Below are 22,424 nucleotides of genomic sequence, written 5' to 3' on the forward strand. Positions count from 1 at the left end.
GCTGATATACTTCTATGCACTTGTTTCTCCATGGGTGAGTATGTTGTTACTGCAAACAGAACATGCAGAGGTAATTACAAATAAAGGCTAAATTTCAAAAGGCTATTACCCAGATAATTTGCCTCTTTTTGGATTTAAGAAAAAGACATTAATCCTTGGGTTACCCTATATATTTTATAAACTGAACATCTTTTGTTGCCAGACTAAAGATTTGGCTAGACAATCAATAGAAAGTATTTCGTTTATAACTAGAGAAGCAAAGATTTAAGCCCATTTTGGGCCAGTTACAAAAGGTCAAAGTGACATTCATTTCTTATAAAAGTAACTAATATTAGCATGAATATTTATCAGGTATGTTATTTGCCCCAAATCAATTGTAATGAACTTTCATTTCAGAATACATTCATTGCACTTCAGAATATTTCTAGGATGCCCTTGTAAAGAATCTAATTAAGTGCTGTAATCACAAATAGCACATACAGTACTGAGAGAATTTCCCCTCATGGATATGATGACATATCATATTTCAATGTCCTAAAACCCTTATCTCTGTTCTATTTGAGGCAGCAATGGTAGCAATATGCAAAACATGGTTCAACCACAACTATATTATTATTACCGTTAGCATTTTTATTCCTTACTATGCCCATGAAGTCGATTAAGTATTTTGCATACTAAATATAGTCTTCCCAACAGCCTCATGCAACGGGTGTGATCACCATTTCATGCATAAGGTAACAGAAGTGCAGAACACTTAGCTATAATATTAATTAATGAGCAGTTTGATTTGACAGTCATGCTCTTTCAACTCTACCCTGAAAACAGTCATATGTTAACAACAGTGGCTGGGTTCGAAGTCAGTAAGTCATTCAAGGATAACTAAGAAGTCAAGTTTCATTGCTGGGGCAGCTGAAGGTGGAGGAACGGGGCTCCTGGGAAGGGATTTGCTAAAGGGTTGGGAGCAGTGATGAGTGAATAGGATAGATACAAATGTAGGGATGCAGGGATGCTCAGGAAAGGGTGGGGGCTGGTGGAGGGGCAGATGAGCCAAGGACGACAGGAGGCAGCACCAGAGGCTGCCGTGCAGAGCTCTGGACAGACAGATACACCCAGAGTGCCCAGGTCTGAGCCCTACTCTATGGATGCTTGTTTTCCCTAGGGCATGCCTCAGTTTCTCCAACTTTCAAATGGGCAAAGAGTTTTACTACTTACCTCCTAAGCTTGTTGTGAGGGCTCAGGAGCCATTCAGTAAAGGTTCAACAAGGTCAGCGAAATAAATCAGAGGGTTTGCATTGGAAGTGGAAGGATTGTAAAACATAGTGAAAGAAGCTACACACTGTCTGGGAGATGGAGTGGGCACAGGTGCAATCACTCCTTGAACAAACACAGGTGATCACTTAAAGGCCCTGCTGGGGACTTTGAAGACCACTGCATAAGACATGGCACCTGCTATAGTCTGGATGGTGACTAAGAAACATACACACACTTCCAGGAAAGTTGAAAATAACAGGTAGCAAACAGTGAAGAAAGGAAATACGATCTGGACCCAGACAGCCAGGTGAGGCAAAGCTCCCCAGGTTGGGGCACAGGAAAGCCTTCTGTGAAAGTTAGAGCCTTGGCATTCTGATGAGTGAGATTCTGAAAGGCTCCTTGATCAGGCAGGGCGTCTTTTGTGAGCGTCAGAATCACCTGGGTGAACTAGTGGAAATGGGGGTCCTCAGCCCACCCCAGAGACACAGCAGGCTTGGGGCTGTCCCTGGAAACCACTCTAACAACCACCACAGGTGGTGCTGCTACAGGTCATGGGTGCACCATACCTGGAGAGGATGTGGATAGAACCCAGGTTGGTCTGCACGAAAGCACATGCGTGTTTGAGGGCTGGTGTAGAGACTGTAGGGAGAAGTAGGGGATGGGTCGGGGCAGTGGGCTGGGGCAGAGGATTGGTGCTCTGTTTCCAAAGTGGGGAGGACAAGAAGAAAATGGCAGTAGTGTTAGAAAGCAGAGTGTCTATAGGAAGCTGGAAGTGCTCCAAGTCTGCCCAATGGTCAAGACAGTGGATAGAGGTTTTGGTGGAGATCAAATGTGCAGAGGGGATGGATAAAGTCTTAGGAGAGGTCCCTGACAAAGAGGAGTTGGGGAAAGAATATTACAGTGTCCCACAGAGAGGGACCACAAGCTGGGGCTAGACAATGGAAGGGCTCAAAAGCCAAGGGAGGATTACTGGGCAAAGAAAACGGCCACGCACAGACAGGACGTCACCCAGGACGAATTCTCAGAGAATGTGATTGGACGGGAATTTTGGAATCTGGAAGTGTTTTTTTTTTTTTGGTCATCGAGAGTAGAATTCCTGATGGCACTGGTGAGGCAGGATTGTGGAGGTGTAGAGAGAAAGTAGAAGGTGAAAGGTAAAGGCAGTGGATATAAACTCTTAGTCTATAAAGTGTGGCTGCAGAAAGGAAAAGACCTGGATACTTTTCTTGAAGATCCAGGAGACTGGGTCTGATGGAGGCAGAGTTCGGGTGAGGAAGGACAGGCAGACACGCACCCTGGGCTGTAGAGTAACGGGCTGTAGAGTGACACTGAATGCGGAACAGGTCTTCACCTGGTAGTGCCTCGAAAGATCTCCCACTCCGAGGCCCTGCCAAAGGATTGGTAGTTGGCTGTCCAAGAGCAAAGGGCTGGAGTGGATGTGATCAGGTGAAGTGCTCCTGACGGCCCTCACTAGATGAGCTGGAGAAGCCTCCAAGTCATAGCTGGATAAGGGTGAGGTAAGTGAGGCACTCACCTCAGGGGTGAAACTTCAGAAGGTGCAAAAAGCTCAGCAATCATGAGAAATAATATCCTAGTGCCATATTTTTAAAAACCAAAATCAATGCAGAAAAATTCAAGATGAATTAAAACAATGACATTTTAAATAAAGATACTGCTGTGGACAGGATTGTGTCCTCCCTAAAGTTTATATGTTGAAGTGCTGACCTCCCAGGTGACTGTACTGAAGAGAGGGCTTTGTAAGGAGGTAATTATGGTCAACTAAGACGATAAGGGTGGAGCTCCAATCCAACAGAACTCGTGCCTTCTTTAAAGTGGAAGAGAAACCAGCTTTCTCGCTCTCGCTCTCTCTGTCTCTCTCTCTCTCTCTCTCTCTCTCTCTCTCTGTCTCTGTCTCTCTCCCCTCCATGGGAGGCCTAAGAGAAGTGAGAAAACTACTGTTTCTAAGACAGAAATCAGCAGACACCTAATTTCCCAGCCTTCAGAACTGTGAGAAATAAATTTCTGTCATTTAAGCCACCCAGCCTGTGGTATTCTGCCTGGCAGGCCAAGCAGACTAAGACAGATAGGTCCTGACAGTGTTGTGCTGAGCATCTTAGAGCGTGAGGCAATGAGAAAAGTGCCTATCTCTATACATGTTTTAATGTTATATTTTTTAAATGGTCAATGTTTTCCAGAACATTAAAGGCATTGGAGAAGCATATATGTGTTTCCATGAAAGCCAGGAAAGCAAAATTGTAATTAGTTCTGGTTTGGATTATAAATATAATATTTAAAAGTAAAAGAATGTTGTACATTTTAATATCTTGATTTTACATTTTTTTCAATTTTTTTTAACACTTTAATGTTCTGGAAAAAACCCTAATCATTAAAAATCTACAGCACCATGCAGAGGATACAGCAGTTTTCCTTTGGTCACAGGCTCCGTGATGGCTTGAGAAGGTGTTGCTCAGAATCCGAAGGCTAGGTTCTTCTGGGGTCTGTTTTATTGTTTGTTTCTTTTATTTTCTTTATTACTGAAGTAATGCATACTCATTAAAAAATAATAATCTGAGGGCAACCACCTGAAGAGGAGAGCCAATGGAATACATATCATTCCAATTAACTGGAAGAACGCTAGGGTTCCCTCTTGAGTCAGACGTCTATCCACATTCTACTCTTTGCCCATGAATGCATGAATGTTAAGCGGGAAACTAGGACACTCTCCTGATATTCCTGGAAGAGGGAGCTCTGTTATGGTGCCTGCTGCCTCTCTCCCCGCTCTCACTCTTCCCATGGGAGGTGGGTATGGGAGAGGGACTCATACACCGTGCTCAGCCCTTCTCTTTGGGAACCTGCCTGTCCACAGAAAGTGTGTTCTGTTTTTCTGTGGTCCGCCCAGCAGAGGGCAGGCTCCACAGCAAAGGCCACTGTCCTGAGGGGAAACGAGGTCTTTTTAACGGGCCCCTACTGATATTCCAACAAGTTACACAAGCATGTCTATGTACATGCTCTCTCTCTCTCTCTCTCTCTCTCTCTCTCTCTCTCTCGCTGTCTCCCTCTCTCTCTCACACACACACACAAACACAAGAAAATCTTGAAAACCTTAGTTGATTGAGGATATTCAGTTTTGCCCAAATGACCTTTTCAATGAAATTTCCATGTGGCCAACTTGTTTTTTGACCACATTATTTTATTTTAATTCATTTTTTAGATGGGGTGTCACTCTGTCACACAGGCTGGAGTGCAGTGGTGCGATCTCAGTTCACTGCAACCTCCACCTCCCGGGCTCAATCATCCTCCCATCTCAGTCTCCCGAGTAACAGGGACCACAGGGGCGTGCTACCACATCTGGCTAAGTTTTTCTGTATTTTTGGTAAAGACGAGGTTTCACTATGTTGTTTAGGTTGGTCTCAAACTCCTGAGCTCAAGAGATCCACCCGCCTCAGCCTCCCAAATTGCTGGGATTACAGACGTGAGCCACCACACACGGCCTTGACTACATTCTTTTAAATCAAAAGACCTGGATCCATCCTTACTGAGTTTCCTTTAAATAACTAGCTTTCATCTTCTACTTCATTGTGTATTTACCTGTATTAACAAGCAGCTACTGATTGGTTTTTCTTCTCCTGTTGGGCAGCAGAAGTTCTGTGAACAGATCCTCTAGCGCTAAGTCTGGAATTTTCATCTTCTCTCATAGGACCTTGACCCTGAGCTTTAGGTTGTACATAATATACAGTTCTTGGGGCATTTCATGGCTCTTTTGGTCCTGGGGTGGTTTGTGGATGGGGCTGAGGCTCACCTGTGCCGTTAAGTGTTCAACACATCTTACCTGGGCGTGCTCCTGGCTGGGCACAGCGCTCAGACCTGTTGCTGCCATGTACGTGCTGCCAATGGTCTTAATCTTTTCAACTCCACTGAATTTTGGCTTGGAAAGAAGCTGTGAAGCAATGACAACCATCTAGTTACTTAGCTGGATGCTGACCTGAAGTTGAGCACTTTACAGAGACATTCTCAAATGCTGGTTCACAGTGATGCTATGACTTGTTTCAACCCCTGTGTATGCACCCTGGGGCCCTGAGCTTTTCCAGGAATGAAAACTTCATGTATTTCATACAGCGCATGTCCTTGGAGGAAAGGACAGCATAATGATTTACTTCCAAGGAACATGATTTACCGTTCAAACTTTGCCGGTGAAGGAACCAAGATGAATTATAATGCAAATGACAACGGGCTTGAAATAAATTTCCTGACTATGCATTTGAAAGGCATAAATTGAAAATTATGATTCGGTGAGTGAGCTCTTTCTTGCATGGTCAGAATGATTTATGATCAATTATTAGTGCTGAGGACTGGCTTTTGCCCTCTGAGTGCTTGAGGTGGATGGAATAAGATCTAGAATGGTTGTTATCAGCCCTAGCCCTAATATATATATTAGGAAGAGAAACCAGCTCGCTCTCTCTCTTTCTCCCCTCCATAGGAGGCCTAAGAGAAGTGAGAAGGCTGCTGTTTGCAAGACAGAAGAGGAGCCATATGATATATATATATCATATAAATATATATATTTATATAAGTATATATAAATATATATATAAAGATATATAAATATATATATAAAATATATATATATATATTTGAGACGGAGTCTTGCTCTGTCACCCCAGCTGGAGTGCAGTGGTGTGATCATAGCTCAGTGCAGCCTCCATCTTCCAGGCTCAAGTGAACCTCCTGCTTCAGACTCCCAAGTAGCCAAGATCACAGGCATACATTACCATGTGCAGCTAATTAATTTTTTTTTTTTTTTTTTGCAGAGACAGGGTCTCCCTATGCAGCCCAGACTGATCTCAAACTCCTGGGCTCAAGCGATCCTCCCACCTTGGCCTCCTAAAGTGCTGGGATGACAAGCACCAGCCACCACAGCTGGCCCGAGCTCTACTATTTCTTGTCTTGGAATTAGTTATCAGCGTCCCACTTGACTCTTCCTTAATCTGCTGATTTAGGCTTTCAGCTGGGATGGAGGAAAGCTAGGGATAAGAATGGAAGCTGTAGGAAGGAAGAGGAATGGACTTGCGTGTGAAGGACGCCCTGGAAGGTCTGTACCTGCTTGGGAGGGCAGGGTTCAAATGGCGCTGACCAGAGACCAAGAGCGTTTTCTTGCCCCTTCCTTGGAACTCTGGATTTCAGGGAGATTCCTCCAGGATTACATATCAAATAATTTAAGACAGATGAGCAAATCCCTGTATCACCTATCCACATTATCTACTGTCATTCACCCGTTAGTACTGGGGAATGTTTATTTCACCGAGGAGCAGCTGAGACCCCCAGCCGCTGTTTGTCATGACGCACCCAGGACCACAGTGGTAATTGCTGGCGGCCATGACGTTACCATGAATCTCTAGCATCGACCTCACAGTGATGATGGTGGTGAGAGAAAATGCACAGGGCCCACAAGACATTTAGGAGGTTTGCCTGAAACCACCGTGTTATGTAATCTCATCACTGTATTTCAGAATTCCATGAATCATCATTAACATATGCTCCTGGACAGATGTCAATTTTCTTCTATTTTGCAAGATAGTGATAAGAATAGTGTGGCTGCAATATCCTTAAACCAGAGGGGCGTTTGTTCTTACTGGGAAATAGAACACATTATTCTCTATGTAGAAAGTTGAAAAATGACACCTATTTCGAATTCTAAAACAGACACTCTGTCCCTTCTAAAGTATGTTGTATTATCCCCCCATACAGATTGTATTTTCAACAATAAAATGTCATCCATGCATAGTGCAAGTTGATATCTCACAAAGGCATTGAAGTAGGAACAGACATAGCAATAATCTATTATAACTCATTATCTTTTTATGTGGAAAGGGATGGGCAAGTATTTTACCTGGAATTCAAGCCTTAGCAGAGAATACACTAGCACACTGGATACACATTTGATTTAACAGGTTTTGGTGGCTGTTCCTAGCAGTCATACCAGCTTCAAAAATACAACGTATTTGTCTACCTCAAGTTAGTCAGAGACCTAAATAAAGCAAAAGCCTTTAATGCCACCTGCCAGAAATTATGCCAAAGGACAAGTTTTTTGGGATAGGCCGCTATCCCGAAGTAACTTCAAGTGTGCAGGTGTGAGACTGGGGGTACTCCTGCCCTTCAAGGGCAACTCTCAGTACCTACATCATCAAAGTCAGCGATGATCTCGTTCAGGAGCCGAAGGCATTCCAAGCCCTCCTTGTTCACGTCGGATTCTGTATAAAATTCTTTGAAATCCGGAATGGAGGCAAACATGACGCAGACACAGTCATAGGACTGGTGGTATAGATCCTGCTTGGGAGAAAAGCAAGAGCTGATCACTAGGAGACTGACCTTTAAACCCTCCACAGGCAAGTGGCTTGTTTCTGCCAGGATTCACATAGACATCGCCCAAATGCCCACTCCACCTGGCCCACCCCAGCCATGGCCCAATCCACGGGCTGCCACTGCTCGCAGGGGAAAGCTTCAAATGAGCTGGATTCAGGCCACTAGCAGTTAAGAAGAGGTGCCTTGCCAGTTAAACCTCTCTGTCATATTGACCTGAGACAATGACAAGAGACCACAGAGTTCTGGCTTAGTAAAAAGTGTCCTTTAAACAACTGAAGGGAAACAAAATAATTTCCCAAACTCTCAGATTGTCCTGAAGTAACTTGTTATGGCTATAGTATTTGGATGGGAGTCTTGATGAATTTTCCTCTTCAGTGTCTCCTGCAAAGAGCATATGGAATTCATCAAGTTAATTCTTATTACACCAGAAAGAACCAATAGAGCTACTCAGTCTACTTATTCATATTATATTAGACACTGACTATATTTATTCAGGATATTCTTTTGTTTTTAAATAGGAAGAGGCTCATAGTTCTTTATCCATAGACATGAGTTAAATTGCAATGTCTTGTAAACACAATTTCAAGGTGTTTCCATGATTTTCCCAACACAGTGACACCTTCATATTCAATGAAGGTTCCAGAAAGGAAGAGGTGTCAGGTGGTCTTGGGGGCTAGTCCTAGGTGTGGAGGATGTGCCCTTCCACTGGCAAGGGCTCCTCAGACCCCTGAGATGTCCCTGACACAGGCAGACCGGCCGGGGCCACTGTGGACGCAGTGCAGCATGGGAAATGCTTTCTTCTCCAGGAAAGGTGAGGAGAGTTCTGTTAAACAAGATGGCCGACCTCTGAGGGGAGGGAAAAATGCTAGTGGTTGGTACTTCCTGTGTGTCTGGCTGGGCGAGGGAATCCATTCTACATGAACATTATCAGTAAGCCCTGCTCTTTGGGGCACCCAGATGAACTTCTTTGCAGAAAGCAAGCACTTAAATAGTATCATAACTCCAAGGTTTGGTGGCACCTCAGAGGAACTGCTCTTCCCAGTGAGGTCCCATCACAAACCCATCAGAGCCAGGGCAACCCAACTGAAGGCCACAACAGTTTTGAGAAAAAGATGGACTCATGGTTCTCAGGACCAGCCACTCTATAATCCCTACTGCTGCCTCAAAATCTGTACAAAGTACGTGAACAATGAAATCAAGGTTTTCTTTTCTATTTTGTGCTCGATATGATTGTGCTGGTTTCTTGTGCAGAATTGTATTTTCTCTCTCTCTGCAAAGTTGCCTTTGTGAACACTCATATCCTTGGTAGGCAGCCTATGACAGCCAAGGCACAGTGCTGGCAATGCTGACTGCAGTCACGGGGTCAGAGAACAGGGATACATGAGTTTAAAATGTCAGTTTTATAAAAGTGGTATAAACTCCACTGACATCCCTGTGCTTGAGGAAATGGGTGCATCTAGCAAGGGGAGGACATATTTCCTTCCCTTTCTCCCTCCTTTCTTCCTTTCCTCTCCTCTCCTCTCCTTTCCTTTCTTTTTGAGACAAAGTCTCACTCTATTGCCCACGCTGGAGTGGGATGGCGTGATCTTGGCTCACTGCAACCTCCACCTCCCGAGTTCAAGAAATTCTCCTCCCTCAGCCTACTGAGTAGCTGGTATTACAGGTGCACACCACCATGCCCAGCTAATTTTTTTATTTTAGTAGAGACAGGGTTTTATCATGTTGGCCAGGCTGGTCTCAAACTCCTGACCTTGTGATCCACCCACCTCGGCCTCCCAAAGTGCTGGGATTACAGGCGTGAGCCACCACAGCTGGCTGAGGACATATTTTCTATATCCTGCATTTCCCCACTCCCTGCTGACACTGACCAGAGTGCTCTTTGGGGAATGATAATGATGACAAGAATAAGCACGATAATAGCCAGCACTTACTGAACACTCACCACATGGTAGGACGGGCACTTCTCTGAACACTTTATGTGCATGAACTCACCACAATTACAACCCTATGTAGTACCCTACAACTCTAGGCTGGTACTAGAGTTTTCCATCTACAAATAAAGAAACTGAGGCACACAGTGGTTACGTTACTTGCCCAAGGCTGGAGTTATCAAGTCTGACAGTAGAATCCACCCTTGTAAATGCTACACTTTATACTTTATCAAGTCTCCGGGATGGTCATGGGCTTCACTGCTTGGTTTGGGGGTAGCACGGGACCTCTGACACTTGTGGGTCCTGTTACTTTACCTTTGTCTTTTCCTCTGGAGTCTTTAAGGGTGTCTGGGAGTTGGAGATAATGATATGCAAGACTAAACTGATGGGCAGTTTGGATCTGACATGTCATTTCATTACACAGCACCAAAGTGGGGATGTATGGGAGAATCTCTAATGGGACTTCCAAGAGGGCAGGTGCCTGCGCCTCCCCACTGACCAATGGACCTTCATCCCCTAGGCTGGGCTCCAAGCACAGGCACTGTTTTGGAAAGTTTCCTGGGTTATTCTGCTGTGTAGCCTTGATTAAGAATGACAGACTACATGAGGAAATGGAGCTCAGGGGAGCTGGGGTTGCCACCAAGGCTCCCAGCTGGCTGAGGGGAAGGGCCAGGACCAATCCCTGCATTCTCTGCAGGCCGTGAATGCTGCTGGGGAGCTTGGACTACAAACGGATCACCCACCTTCTTTGGCAGAGTGGTCACTTGGAAGCTCTGAGGGAATTCCCTGGTCCTCAGATTCAGGGCTTCCATAAGACTATAACTACTGGGAAACCAGGGAAACTTCTAGACTTCTCAAATTCTCTGGAGCCTGAGAAACTTGCAGGGCCAAGAACCATGCCCTGAACTCATGAGAGATTCCCTCCTGTAGTTGCATTGGGCATGGGGCCAAAGAGGATTGCATGCTGACTGGTAGATGACTTGAGCTTGTCTTATACTTCCAGAGGACCTGGGGGTTAGAGTAGGGCAGGTGAGCAGCCTTTGAAGATAATTTGGAATTCAAGGTCTAGAATGGGTGACCCATGTTAGCATGTAGCTACCCAAAAGTATTACTGAGCTTTAGAATTGAAAGTGAGTTTAGATGTCTCCTCAATATTCATTCATCATCATTCTGTTGAACAAGTTCAAGGAATGAAAAAATAATCACAAAGCAACTGTATTTCTGTGGCCACTACCCCTTTCAGTTTTGGAGTGGGGCTAGATCTTCCCCTGTCTTGGACAAACACCTGGGACTACCTCCTGGCCCTCCATGTCACTGTGTGCAATGCAAGGTCCTCTCATCGATCATTAGAGGCCCCAGTCCAAGAAACAGTCAAAACTCTTGCCCTCGTTGTACCTGTGGCTTGTGCCCTTCCCCAGCGTGGGCCTTTTGCGGGTGAAGAAGGGGGATCAGTTGGCTTCTGCTCTCTCTCCACCACTCCTTCTACCTCCACTCTTCCTAACTTGCTAGCTGGGCTTTCCAAACCATCCAGAATGGAGAACAGGAGAAGACAGAAGAGGCTATGAGGCAGGACAGCTTCCTATTAGCTGCATCCCACTCCCTGAATACTCAAACCTGGCTTTCCTCCTGTGGATGTTTTCATGGGTTTTTGGAAGACTCCCTGTCATTTTGCCCATCCCTGGACATCCCCCGACCCTGAGTCTTCCAGGATGGAGGCCATGCACATCACTCCTGCTCCTTGCTACCCTTTCAGGTCTGGACTTTTGGGCTATTTCTTCAAGTTTCTCTGCCAAGGTCCCTTCACCCTCCCTCCTGTCCCCCCAGGCAGCTCTGTAACATTGGATCTAAAACAACCCTACACCAATTCTCATTTTCTTGTTTCATCCTTTAGCAACACTCAGCTTTGCTGTGCAAACAACTGACAGTCCAGCCATGTACCAAGTCACAGCTCCCCTACCCTGTGTGCCCAGATGCCCCATCAGCACCTGTGCTCAGCATTTCCAAGTGTCAGAACCTGCCTGCCATCTGTGTACCCCAATTGGAGATGCTTCCCAGAACCACTCAGAGACTGAAGTCATGGGGTGTGTCCAGGCTGAGCAGTGCTGGCCTGTTCACAAGGCTGGAGGTGAGGGGGGATCCCCACCTTCCCCTTTAGGACAGCCTCATCCCCACTACATTCTGTCCAAACCCTCTTTCAATCTTTAGTCTTCTGGCCAATTCATAAGCTCCCTGCAGGCCAAGGAAGGCTTTTGTAAGCTCTGCACTCTGCTTGACGCCTCCTTTGGAATAAGAGAGCAAGTGTCTCTTTGTGTCACAGGCTGAAATTCTCTTTGAATTTACACACACGTTACACACACACGTGCCCTCTCAAAGGGCCTGCTGTGTGCCAGGCTTCATATCAGGTGTTAGGGACACAGAGAAAAACAACACAAGTCCTGCCCTTAGGGAGCTTAAAGTCTAGGTGGAGAGACAGAGAAAATCAAGGAAACATAATAAAGCGTAATTGGTGCTGTGGGCCCAGGTGTGGAGGCGTCTGGGGCTGTTCATTGAGGTGGGCACGGGGGATGGAGTGTTCTAGAAAACATTCAAAGCTGCCACTGGCACTCAGGTCTCCCACCTTCCAGACCAGACTGGTGCTTTGTCTCACTGACTCGGGCTGCACAGAGGCTTTGGATCGTCCATGTTTTCCGAGTTGACCTATGGGTGAACCGTTAAGCACCTGGTGTCCCCAGCTGTCAGTTAATGCCTAATTTACTCAGGGGAGTCAAATGACTGGAAAGTACAGAAGCGTCTATTGCAACCCCAGGGGCATGCTAGCCTGACCCTCCTGCAGAGGACACTTGGGCATAGAGCTTTAAGCTTAGTGCTGTTGAAGGATCTGCCCGGTCATCACTGGCAGGGCTTTCAACAGCAGAAAGGGAGGTGCTGTTTGCACACGAGGGGCATTTCCCAAATTTTTGTGGTGGCACCCGTGGCTCGTGTGGCTTGTTTTGATCAGGCATTGGCTCTCTCTGAATGAAGCTGTCTGGCTCACAATCCTCTGCCACCCGGAGACTTGACTCAGGGTCAATTTGGTGACAAAATGCAGTCTTCTCCCCAAGTGATGAGAGCTGGCTTTGATGCCCATTGAAGGGGCTTTTCAGAAATGTTCCTGCCACACACAGAGGTGGGGAGAACAGGCTTCCAAAACAGAGAAGGCTCCCATCTGGGTGCACAGAACTCTCCTGATGAGCCTGAGGGTTGTGTGGACTGAATCTGGCCATGAGAGTTAACAGCTGATGGAGAAGCTTCGGGAAGTTCTAAGTAACACAAGTGCCCAGGAGAAGGAAGAGGCACTGCAAAGCCAGCGCAGACACAAGCAGCCAGGTCTGTGCCCGTGTGCCTGAGCACAGGCCTATGAGCACTTCTTCACTGAAATAAAACCTTTTCGGAATAGATTGTTACAGCAATTACATCATTCTTGACTCCCTATTTCTGAAGGGAAATTAATTTCCTTTGTTCACTGATGCAGTGGGTAGGAGAGTAAAAATGACATGATCTGTGTTAATGCAGGTCTTGGCATCAGCTGTGCCATTTTCCAAGGATTGTTCCAGAAGCCATGGAGTGGAGGCTGTCCAAAGACCCCCTGCCCCGTGCCACAGAGAGGAATGGAACTGCCTGCCTGGTCTCTCCCAGAGCCCTGGTCTGTGGGTTTTGGTCCCAGGAGGCCGTTCATGCTCAGGGTAGTGATTCTGCCGGCAAGCAGCCTCCGTCCTGTTTATGCATTAATGAAGTTTTTCACTAGTTAAGTCAGAAAGGATGCAGGCGTAAGCTGATCCCACACAGGGAAATAAACAAGACTTCAAGTCCTCTTTTTGGCTTATAGGTAGACCTTGTTGTATTGTGTCTTGCCTTATTGCAGTGCACAGATATTGTGCCTTTCACAAAGTGAATGCTCCCTCGACCAAGTCTACTGGCACCATTTTCCCAACAGCATGTGCTCCTTTTGTGTGTCCACGTCAGCATTTTTTGCAACAAAGTATTTTAAAGTTAAGGTATGTACTTTTTTTTACATATAATGCTATTGAATACTTAATACATACAGTATAGTGTAAACATAACCTTCATATGTGCTGGGAAAGCAAAAATTTGTGACTCACTTGATAGTGATATTCACTTGATTGCAGAGGTCTGGAGCCGAACCGGCAAATTGGTGAAGAGTATAGCTATATTTACTTTTGCCAAAGTCTTGTTTTCCTGTATTATTTCCAGAAGACTTACAGAGCAGTATCATGGAGAGTTTAGTGGAAATGGATTAGTGTGGTGGATGCCGGGGTAACCTCCACAAAGGGGCTGAGGGCCTGCCCCCATCCACCCGACGCCCCAGAAGCCTCCCGTGGAGCCTCTGCATTCAGAGGCACTGAGCACTCAGCATCAGGGCTTGGCCCATCCTGCTGAGAGGGGGCTGAGAAGGCAGACACGGCCCACAGTGCTTTTTATGCAATGCCAGGAACAGGAGTGAAGTGATTACATTGGGTTTTGTTTTCCACTTTATTCAGGCTCTAAAAACGTTGGGCAAGAGCCCTTGCTGAAAGCTTTTAATCAATTCTCAGGGGCAGTGATTCTCAAGTTTTGCATGAATCTGGGATATTTGCTTAAAAGATAGCTGACAGTATTTACTACATGCCATGCACAGTTCTAAGAGCTTCATCTAAATTATTACTTCAAAAATTGGTAGTGGTCTCTGAGAGGATTCTGAGACCCCACAGCCAAGAGATGCCAGGGCTGGACCAGATGCTTTGCTCTCAGTCACGTTGCAGGGCCTAGGAGGTCAAGGAAGGCTTGTGTGGGGATCAGGAATAGCCTGTTTAGCAGGTGCTGCAGGTGGTCCTTCACTTTGAGAAGCACTGTTCTTGTCTGCAGTGACTTCCTTGGTCCCAGCATCAGCCACCTCTGCCATGCAGGTTCAGTAAGGGGTAGGGCTTCTGCTTGGGGAAACCTTAGCGAGGGAAAGAGCTCAGGCAGGATGTCACTGTTTGGTCCTGACACCGTAGAGGGGACAGAAACCTTGGTGATAGCTACACTCTTAAACATCATGGGCACCGTTATCATTCATCTGTGCAAGGCCATGCAATGTTAGCCCCACCTGGCCTGGGATTGCAAGGTTAATATTACATCATTAGGTCAAGGAGATAGATTCTTCTGTCCAGTGAGGAGGCTACTTTAGGGCAGCCGGGTCCAACGGCCATAGGAGACGTTCCACAGAAGGGAGAGGCACGACTTTGCTATGCTTTATGCATGCAGGTGGCTCTCCTTATAACACCCTCACTGTGTGTTTTCAGAAACAAACAAAACATAAACAAAACTCTCCCTTTCTGAGACTCACTGTGGGAACTCTGAGAACCCTTGGCAGGGGGTCGGTGCCTCTCTTTCTAGCTCAGGCCCTTTGTGTGGGCTCTGTTTGGCATGCAGTGCTGTTCCCATGGGGACTGGAGCCTCCAGAATCTCCCCACACTCACTGTTTTGGCAACTGGCTAGCAAACCTCCCCCGGAGGAGTACAGGGTCCTTGAGGAGACGGCGTGGCGCTGCTCTGATTGTGGTGGGGTTTGGGGGCTCCTTTTCATAGTTTAGTCCCCACGTCTTACAGTGGCTGCTAGAGTAGCCATCACCCCCACTGCTTACCCTATTAGACAGAAATTGGCAGTAAAATTTGAAATGTTATAGCCAAAGGAAGATCTGCATTGTGTGATTAAATACAGAGAACCCTGCAGCCCGCCAGCTGAGCAGAATGACACGATCATTTCATTTCCCAGCACCATAGTGGGAATGATGATGCCCTGATTTAAGGTTCAGTGTCCACTTTTCTCCCTTCCAGAGAACCATGTCAGGTCAGCAGCAAAAGTGCAAGCTTGCCACGCAGGAATCACTGGCCTTGAGCAGAATTCAAACCCCCTTGGCGTGCCTGTTATGGAACGCGGAGCCATCTGTGCTGGTCCGAGTCTGAAGAGCTCTGAGACCGAGTTCTTTCATTTTCCTACAGGGCTGTATGCTGCCCTCAGTCAGGTGTAGATTTGAGGACCCTGTGTTTCCTGAATGAAGGAAGGAACTATCTTCAGGAGCTGCAACTGCGAGCTTGGTGAACAGGCACTGATCATCTGCAGGGGCATTTATTTCAATGCTTAAAGACAGGTCCCTGTGTACACACAGGGCTACAGTGGCTGTGATGATACCCCCAAGGAGTTCACCTTCTTTATTTGACAAATACAGAAACAAAGCCCAGAGCTGGCTTCATCTAAATGTTCCCATTCCTGCTTTGTTCCTGAAAAGTTTCCAAGCTGCCCTTGCAGTGAGGCAGTGAAAACCAGGGCTCACTCCAGGTGCTGAGTCCCCACTCCGGGCTCCTATTAGGCCGTGCTGCCTGCCCCACTACTCAGCCTTACACCATGGAGCTCGCAGGGTAGTGAATGCTACAGGAGACACTGTGTGTCTTTCTTGTTGTTGTTGCTGTTCAGATGGAGTCTCGTACTGTTGCCCGGGCTGGAGTGCAAAGGCACGATCTCAGCTCACTGCGACGTCTGCCTCCCGGGTTAACGTGATTCCCCTGCCTCAGCCTCCCTACTAGCTGGGATTACAGGCACATACCACCATACCCGGCTAATTTGTTTTTGTATTTTTAGTAGATATGAGGTTTCACTATGTTGGCTAGTCTCGAACTCCTGATCTCATGATCCGCCCGCCTTGGCCTCCCAAAGTGCCGAGATTACAGGCATGAGCCACCGCGCCTGGCTGATGCTGTGTGTCTTTAACCCAACAACAGCACTCCTTAGGAGACTTGGAGGAAAATGTCACGTCACCCTCAGGAGCACCAGAGGGCTGTGCAGTGGCGTGAAGGTCCCTGGTACACAGCAGGGCCACAGGGGAAGTGGAGGAGTCACTGTGAGCTGCCGACACCCGCACTTTGCTGCTGTCTTCCCTCTCACGCGCATCCCACCTGTGTGGATGTGGGCCCCGTGCACGCCTCTGTGAAATGCCCACCTCACCTGGGGGACTGCAGTGCGAAGGCACCACGCAGATGTCCCTCAGCCTCCCTTCTGCAACTAGAAGGCAAGGCACCATGCTTCCTCTTTTATGGATGAGGACGGTGAGGTTTGGACAGGGAAGTAACTAGCTCACGTTCACAGGAACAGACAATGTTGAAAGTAAGATTTGAGGCCGCACTGTGTTGTAGCCCTAGGTTTTATTCTCCTTCCCCATCTTGCCTTTCCTTATTATTTCCAAGGCAGGTAACTGTATTCTGATGCTTGCTTAGAACAAGCCAAGCAAACAGGAAAGAGCAGAGAAAACCTGCTACTTCTGGAGGTCTGGCCCAGGAAGGCTGTCAGGACCACGAGAGAGGGCTCTGCAGGGCTATGAGGCTGAACCCTGGGGCCAGGGTACCTTCTGTGCTCCCCACTGACCTTCACAGAGCTTCTCGAGCTCCAGAGCTTTCCTCTGAGCCCATGTCCAGGAAGGGACCCTCCTATCAGCTCCCAAATTCTTTTCAAAATTTTTATATTTATCTATTTATTTTGAGACGGAGTTTCACTCTTGTTGCTGAGGCTGGAGTGAAATGGTGTGAACTCGGCTTGCTGCAACCTCTGCCTCCAGGTTCAAGCAATTCTCCTGCCTCAGCCTCCAGAGTAGCTGGGATTACAGGCACCCGCCACCACGGCCAGCTAATTTTTAAAAATTATTTATTTATTTATTTAATTTTTATTTTTAGTAGAGATGGGGTTTCTCCATGTTGGCCAGGCTAGTCTTGAACTCCTGACCTCAGGTGATCCACCCACCTTGGCCTCCCAAAGTATAGGATTACAGGCGTGAGCCACCGCGCCTGGCCTCAGCTCCCTTGTTTATCTCCCTTCGCTCTCTTCCTGCCTGCAGCAGTGGGCTCTTCCCAGGTCTTGAATTAGGCACTTTCCTGGTGCCTATGGAAAAGTAGCCCCTTGGAGCCTGAAATGTTCTCTCCCTGTTCCTCTCTCCCCCGGCCCCCTTCTCTCAGCTAGTGTCTAGCACTTCCTTTCCAGATTCAGAAGCCACTTCCTCATGGTGGCAGCCTTTCTGGAGTACCATATTTACACCCCAGTGTCCTTGGAGATAACAGGATCCTATCCCCAGGAGGTACCCAGGGAGGATGAGGCCACCTCTAATCCCACTCATCTCTGTGTCCTGGGCCACCACCAGCCTGGCTACAGGGCAGGGGAAACATGGGGACCTTGTTGAATTTAAAAATGGGATGGAGACTCTTGTTCATGGGAACAGAGGGCCCCTTAATGGACACTGTGATTTTATTACCTGTGATCAATAGGAAAATCGGGTGCTGAAGAACCCACCAAATGTAGTCAACACCAGGAGAAGAAACAGGAAAGCCCGCAGGCCATGAGACTTGCTGTGTAGCCCTGGAAGGCCCACTGTGCCCTGAACGTTTCCAGGAAGATGAGAGTGGTGATGTCTAGCAGCTCATCTGCCACCTGGCGCCTTATTCTTAACGCCAACTTCAAATCTGCTACAGAAAAATACTGTTCCAAGGCTCCTCACTGCAGGTTCCTTTGTGTTCTCGTATCATCCGGGTTGAGCTTATCCACTAAGGAGTGCATCCATCTACAGGTGACCCCCGCCTCTTTCACCTACACACTCCCAAGCCTCAGTGAAAATGTCCTAAGAACAGGGGTTACACCTCTGAAAAAAACATCTCAGAACCCCAAACTCACTAAAAATTAAGCTTGGGAACTGAGCCATGCAAGAAGCTGCCTGCTTTTTGTTCCCACGTGGATGGCGGCAACGTAGAAGGGCCACGGAGCACCCTAGGTGGCCTCCCTCACAACTGCTCAGGAAAAAATTCCTTGTGGGCCCTGAAATCTTTCAGAATAGACACTCCCCCCAAAAAAACTAACCAGAAATCAGAGTTCTGTTGACTCTTATCCTGGCAATGCAAATTAATAGCTGATCTTCACAGGTACTGGACAAAGACAAGACCAGAAATCATCCCTGGGCCCAAGCAGAGGAAGGCATAATGGGCTTTTCCTGACTCCTCTCTTTTCACATGTAAAATGCGGTTTCAAGGAGCACTAATCAAGTCTCACAAGAATGTAACCACCTCCCGTCTACCCCACTTCTCTTTTTATTCCTTTTCCTCCTTCCCCTACTGTGCACTCTTTCTCCCTTCAGTATTGAAGTCCTCAAAACTCTCTTTGGGAAAAGCACAGGCCACGAATCCTTGTGTAACTTGTGTTTCTTTTTCCTGGGTACCATCCTCATCCTTGGAAAATAAACCTCTAACTTGATGGAGACCCGTCTCAGACACTTCTTGGTTTACACATCTCAGACATCTGGGAAACGCCACAGAACCAAGCACAGGGCTTTGCGTACTGCGGACATTCAGATACATGTTTCTTACGTTAAGTCCAAATGTAGACACATCTGCTTTCTCTTGCACTTCAGCAATATTAAAGACATCTCACAACATCTCTCTTCAAAAGCCATTTCAACATTTAACTGATATTGTAGTCTTTTCAACTCTAGCTAATCCATTCGGATAAACCCTTCATGAAATTCCTATTTCCATCCATTCTAATGGATGGACTCAAGTCTTTGGTCTGCTCTTGTGTAGGTAACTCCTAAATGCTGTCACACTCCCTGTGTATCTGATATCTTTGAAATTCTAAGAGCCTTGGGAGGCTCTCAGGGAAGCTGAGTGCGGGAAAACAGTGGGCATGTGGGAGGTATGGTTTAACGTTGCCTCTTGGTTTGAGCCTCCATTGCGTGCTAGTAAGGCAGGCCTCCTCCCACACTGGGGAGAGAGCAGTGGCTACTTTGGAGGCATATTTGGGTCCCTAGTGCCTCATAATGGACATTCAGAACTTTACATGATTGGGGAAAAAAATCTTCTCCAATAATGAATTCACCTCCAAACTCAGACTTTTAGAGGTCATTCTAACCCACTATTCTCAACTGACATCTACCACCAATCAATATCTTCTTGAAAACTGAACAATTCAAGCCAATCTTGGCCATTTTGAACGCTCGGATGTGCGAAGCGCTGCAGCCTTTATGTTACTGAAGAAGTTTTCAGCCCTCACCCAGGTCATCACGTCACCCAGCCCCATCCCCCAGCCCCCAGCCCCGCCTGGTCTGACCTCATTCTTCAGGCTCCTGGCCAGGAAGTGCTCAGCAACGTGCGCAGGAAGCACGTTCTCCAGCAGCACACGGTTCAGGTTCTCCATGGTCTCTATCTCCTCCCGCTCTTTTTTGAACTTGTTCTTCCATAAGAAGTCTAACCTACAGTAATATTCATTCTGTTACAAGAGGACACAGAGGTAAAGAAACAATAGGCATCTTGTCCTGCCAGAGAGTGGAGGTTTTAAAGAGAAAACAAAAAGAACAAAATGAAACCGAAAAAAGAACCCCCAAACAGAACTACCACCCTCCCTACAAAGCCCTCTGTGTCCCTGAAATGTCCTTCAGTCAACCTCTGACACGGATTTGCAAAAAACAAGAACCAACCTCAGAAACAGGGAAATCAGCTATATGGAGGCTTCAATTCAAAGTGCCATTAAAGCTTCCTGCAACATTATGCTACTACAAGATGGCTCAAATTATTTTTTGAAAAGAGGCATTATAGAATATAAATGATGAATAAATGAAGAATCAAGAATACCTCAGTAGATAGAGTGCATTTTTTGATGATTTGAATAAAAACTGTATTGTTCGTTTATGGCAGTTTGCCTTTAGCATTTGTAAATTAGTTTTTCCCTAACACAAATTGTATAACTATGTAATCATTGCAAAATATGGATTTTTTTCCACTTGGGATTGTGTTGTTCTGACAGAATGCCATTCATTACATTTAGAAAAAAGTTCATTTTGATATTAATTAAGATAGTGCCTGCTAGTAAAAACCTGTGTTCATGCTTTATAATGTATTAAAATATAACATATTTTAAAAGTAGTTATTATTAACATTGTAGGAATGGAGAGGCCCAATTACTGACCAAGGGTCTTTTGGGTCTTGGCAACATTTTGTGCCTCCTATGATGTAAATAATTTAATATAATGAAATAGATTTGAATGGATCCTCCTGTAATAGAAAGGCTTAGTGGAGAGTGTGTATTTCACACAGATAGTCACCTATTGACAAATAAATGCAAAGAAGAGCTAACTGCAAGTTTTTGGTTTGCTTTGTTGAGTTGATTAATTCTACCAATGACAAGTACAAAGTAAAACAAAACACACACACACATGCACACAGATGGCCTCTCATGCACAAATGAGAATTTAAAAAGTTTAAAATCCACATTTTGAAATTTGAAAGAAAAATGATTATTCATTAGTTAGGCTTGATTCAAATTATCTGTCATACATTAGGAAAACTCCTCCTCCTCTGGTATGGTGTTTACGTTTATCTCATGTAGTAAGGCATTTTCAAAAACTGCAAAAAAGATGTTTTAAAAGTTTGTTTATATTTAGCCAGGATGGTGCCTCATGCCTGTAATCCCAGCACTTTGGGATGCCAAGGTGGGTGGGTCACTTTAGGTCAGGAGTTTGAGACCAGCCTGGCAAAATCCGGTCTCTACTAAAAATACAAAAATTAGCCAGGCCTGGTTGTGCATGCCTGTAATCCCAGTTACTTGGGAGGCTGAGACAGGAGAATCACTTGAACCCAGGAGGTGGAGATTGCAGTGAGCTGAGATTGAGCCACTGCACTCCAGTCTGTGAAACAGAACTAGACTCTGTCTCAAAAAACAAAAACAAAACCCCAAAAATAAAAGTTTGTTTATATTTAAAGTTTCACATTCATGCCAGATTTTCCACACTATGGACTGATAGAAATTATGCTGTACAGTGACTAGAAAAGTCTTCCTACTTGAAGAATGGATTTAAAAAAAAAAAAATCAGTGATGTGTCTGGCTTCAAACTAAAATGATAGATGCAAACAGTGGTGGGGGCATGGAGAAGACACAGGTGCGCACTTAAAATTAGACAAAAGTGAAGCATGAGATGAAACCTCCTCCAAGGGAGCAGTGAAGGCAGCAAGTCCAACCCAAGTGAGCATGACAGGTTTCCGTATGCCATGCTAGGATGTTGCTCAGGTTTTCAGAGCCATTGTTATTGCAGAGCAGGTAAGCATTTTGTAAGTCTCCTACTAAAAAATAATCACAGTATTTTGGAATCAGCTGCACTGAACTGAAATGACATTTTGCCAAATCAATCAATCTATCTATCTATCTATCTATCTATCTATCTATCTATCTATCTATCTACCTACCTACCTACCTACTTTTCTATTCGCCAAATCTATCCATCTATCAATCATCTTTCACCTTCCCAAACAATGTAATCTGTTTCGAATCCTCTGCCTTCTGTGTAAGTAGCTGGCACATTAGCAACTCGTATGAAGGGCCCTCTCAAAAAAGACTTAAAAAATCCCCAATCAAATGGAATGCACTGAATAATAATCCTTGAAAAGATAGTTCCAAGTCCTAACCCTTGTTATTTGTAAATGTGACCTGATTTGGAAATAATGTCTTTGTGGATACCATTCAGTTAAAGATCTCAAGATAATCTCATCCTGGACGTAGGGTCGGCCCTAAACCTGAAGACCGGTGTCCTTACAAGAGAAAGGAGGCGGGGATTTGACTCAGAGACATGGTGGGAGGCCATGCGCAGGCATCTAGCAGAGGCCAGGATGAAGCCCCTGCCTGGGTGACTCGGGGAGGGCCGTGCTGCAGAGGAGACAGAGGATTCTGTGTGCAGGAGAGGAACAGGGAGAGACACACAGGCTTCCTCAGCTTTGAGAGCCTCCCATTCCTAGGATTGCCACCCACCTCTCGGATTCTGCCTGGGGCTACTCTACAGGTTTTCAG

The 22,424-nt window shown here is 46.0% G+C and overlaps 1 protein-coding gene across 1 annotated transcript in view; it reads right to left on the minus strand.

Moving 5' to 3' along the window:
• The window catches only part of ADCY2 (adenylate cyclase 2), a 426,522-nt gene that overhangs the window by 16,426 nt on the left and 387,672 nt on the right, over window positions 1–22,424 (minus strand). The window contains exons 20-22 of the mRNA XM_007961181.3: window positions 19,698–19,856; window positions 7,429–7,575; window positions 5,081–5,188 (exon numbers count right to left, since the gene is read on the minus strand). Coding sequence (XP_007959372.3) covers window positions 5,081–5,188; window positions 7,429–7,575; window positions 19,698–19,856 — 414 coding nt within the window. The remainder of the gene's footprint in view (window positions 1–5,080; window positions 5,189–7,428; window positions 7,576–19,697; window positions 19,857–22,424) is intronic.

This window comes from Chlorocebus sabaeus, chromosome 4 (assembly GCF_047675955.1).
Source record: "Chlorocebus sabaeus isolate Y175 chromosome 4, mChlSab1.0.hap1, whole genome shotgun sequence".
Taxonomy (NCBI): Eukaryota; Metazoa; Chordata; class Mammalia; order Primates; family Cercopithecidae; genus Chlorocebus; species Chlorocebus sabaeus.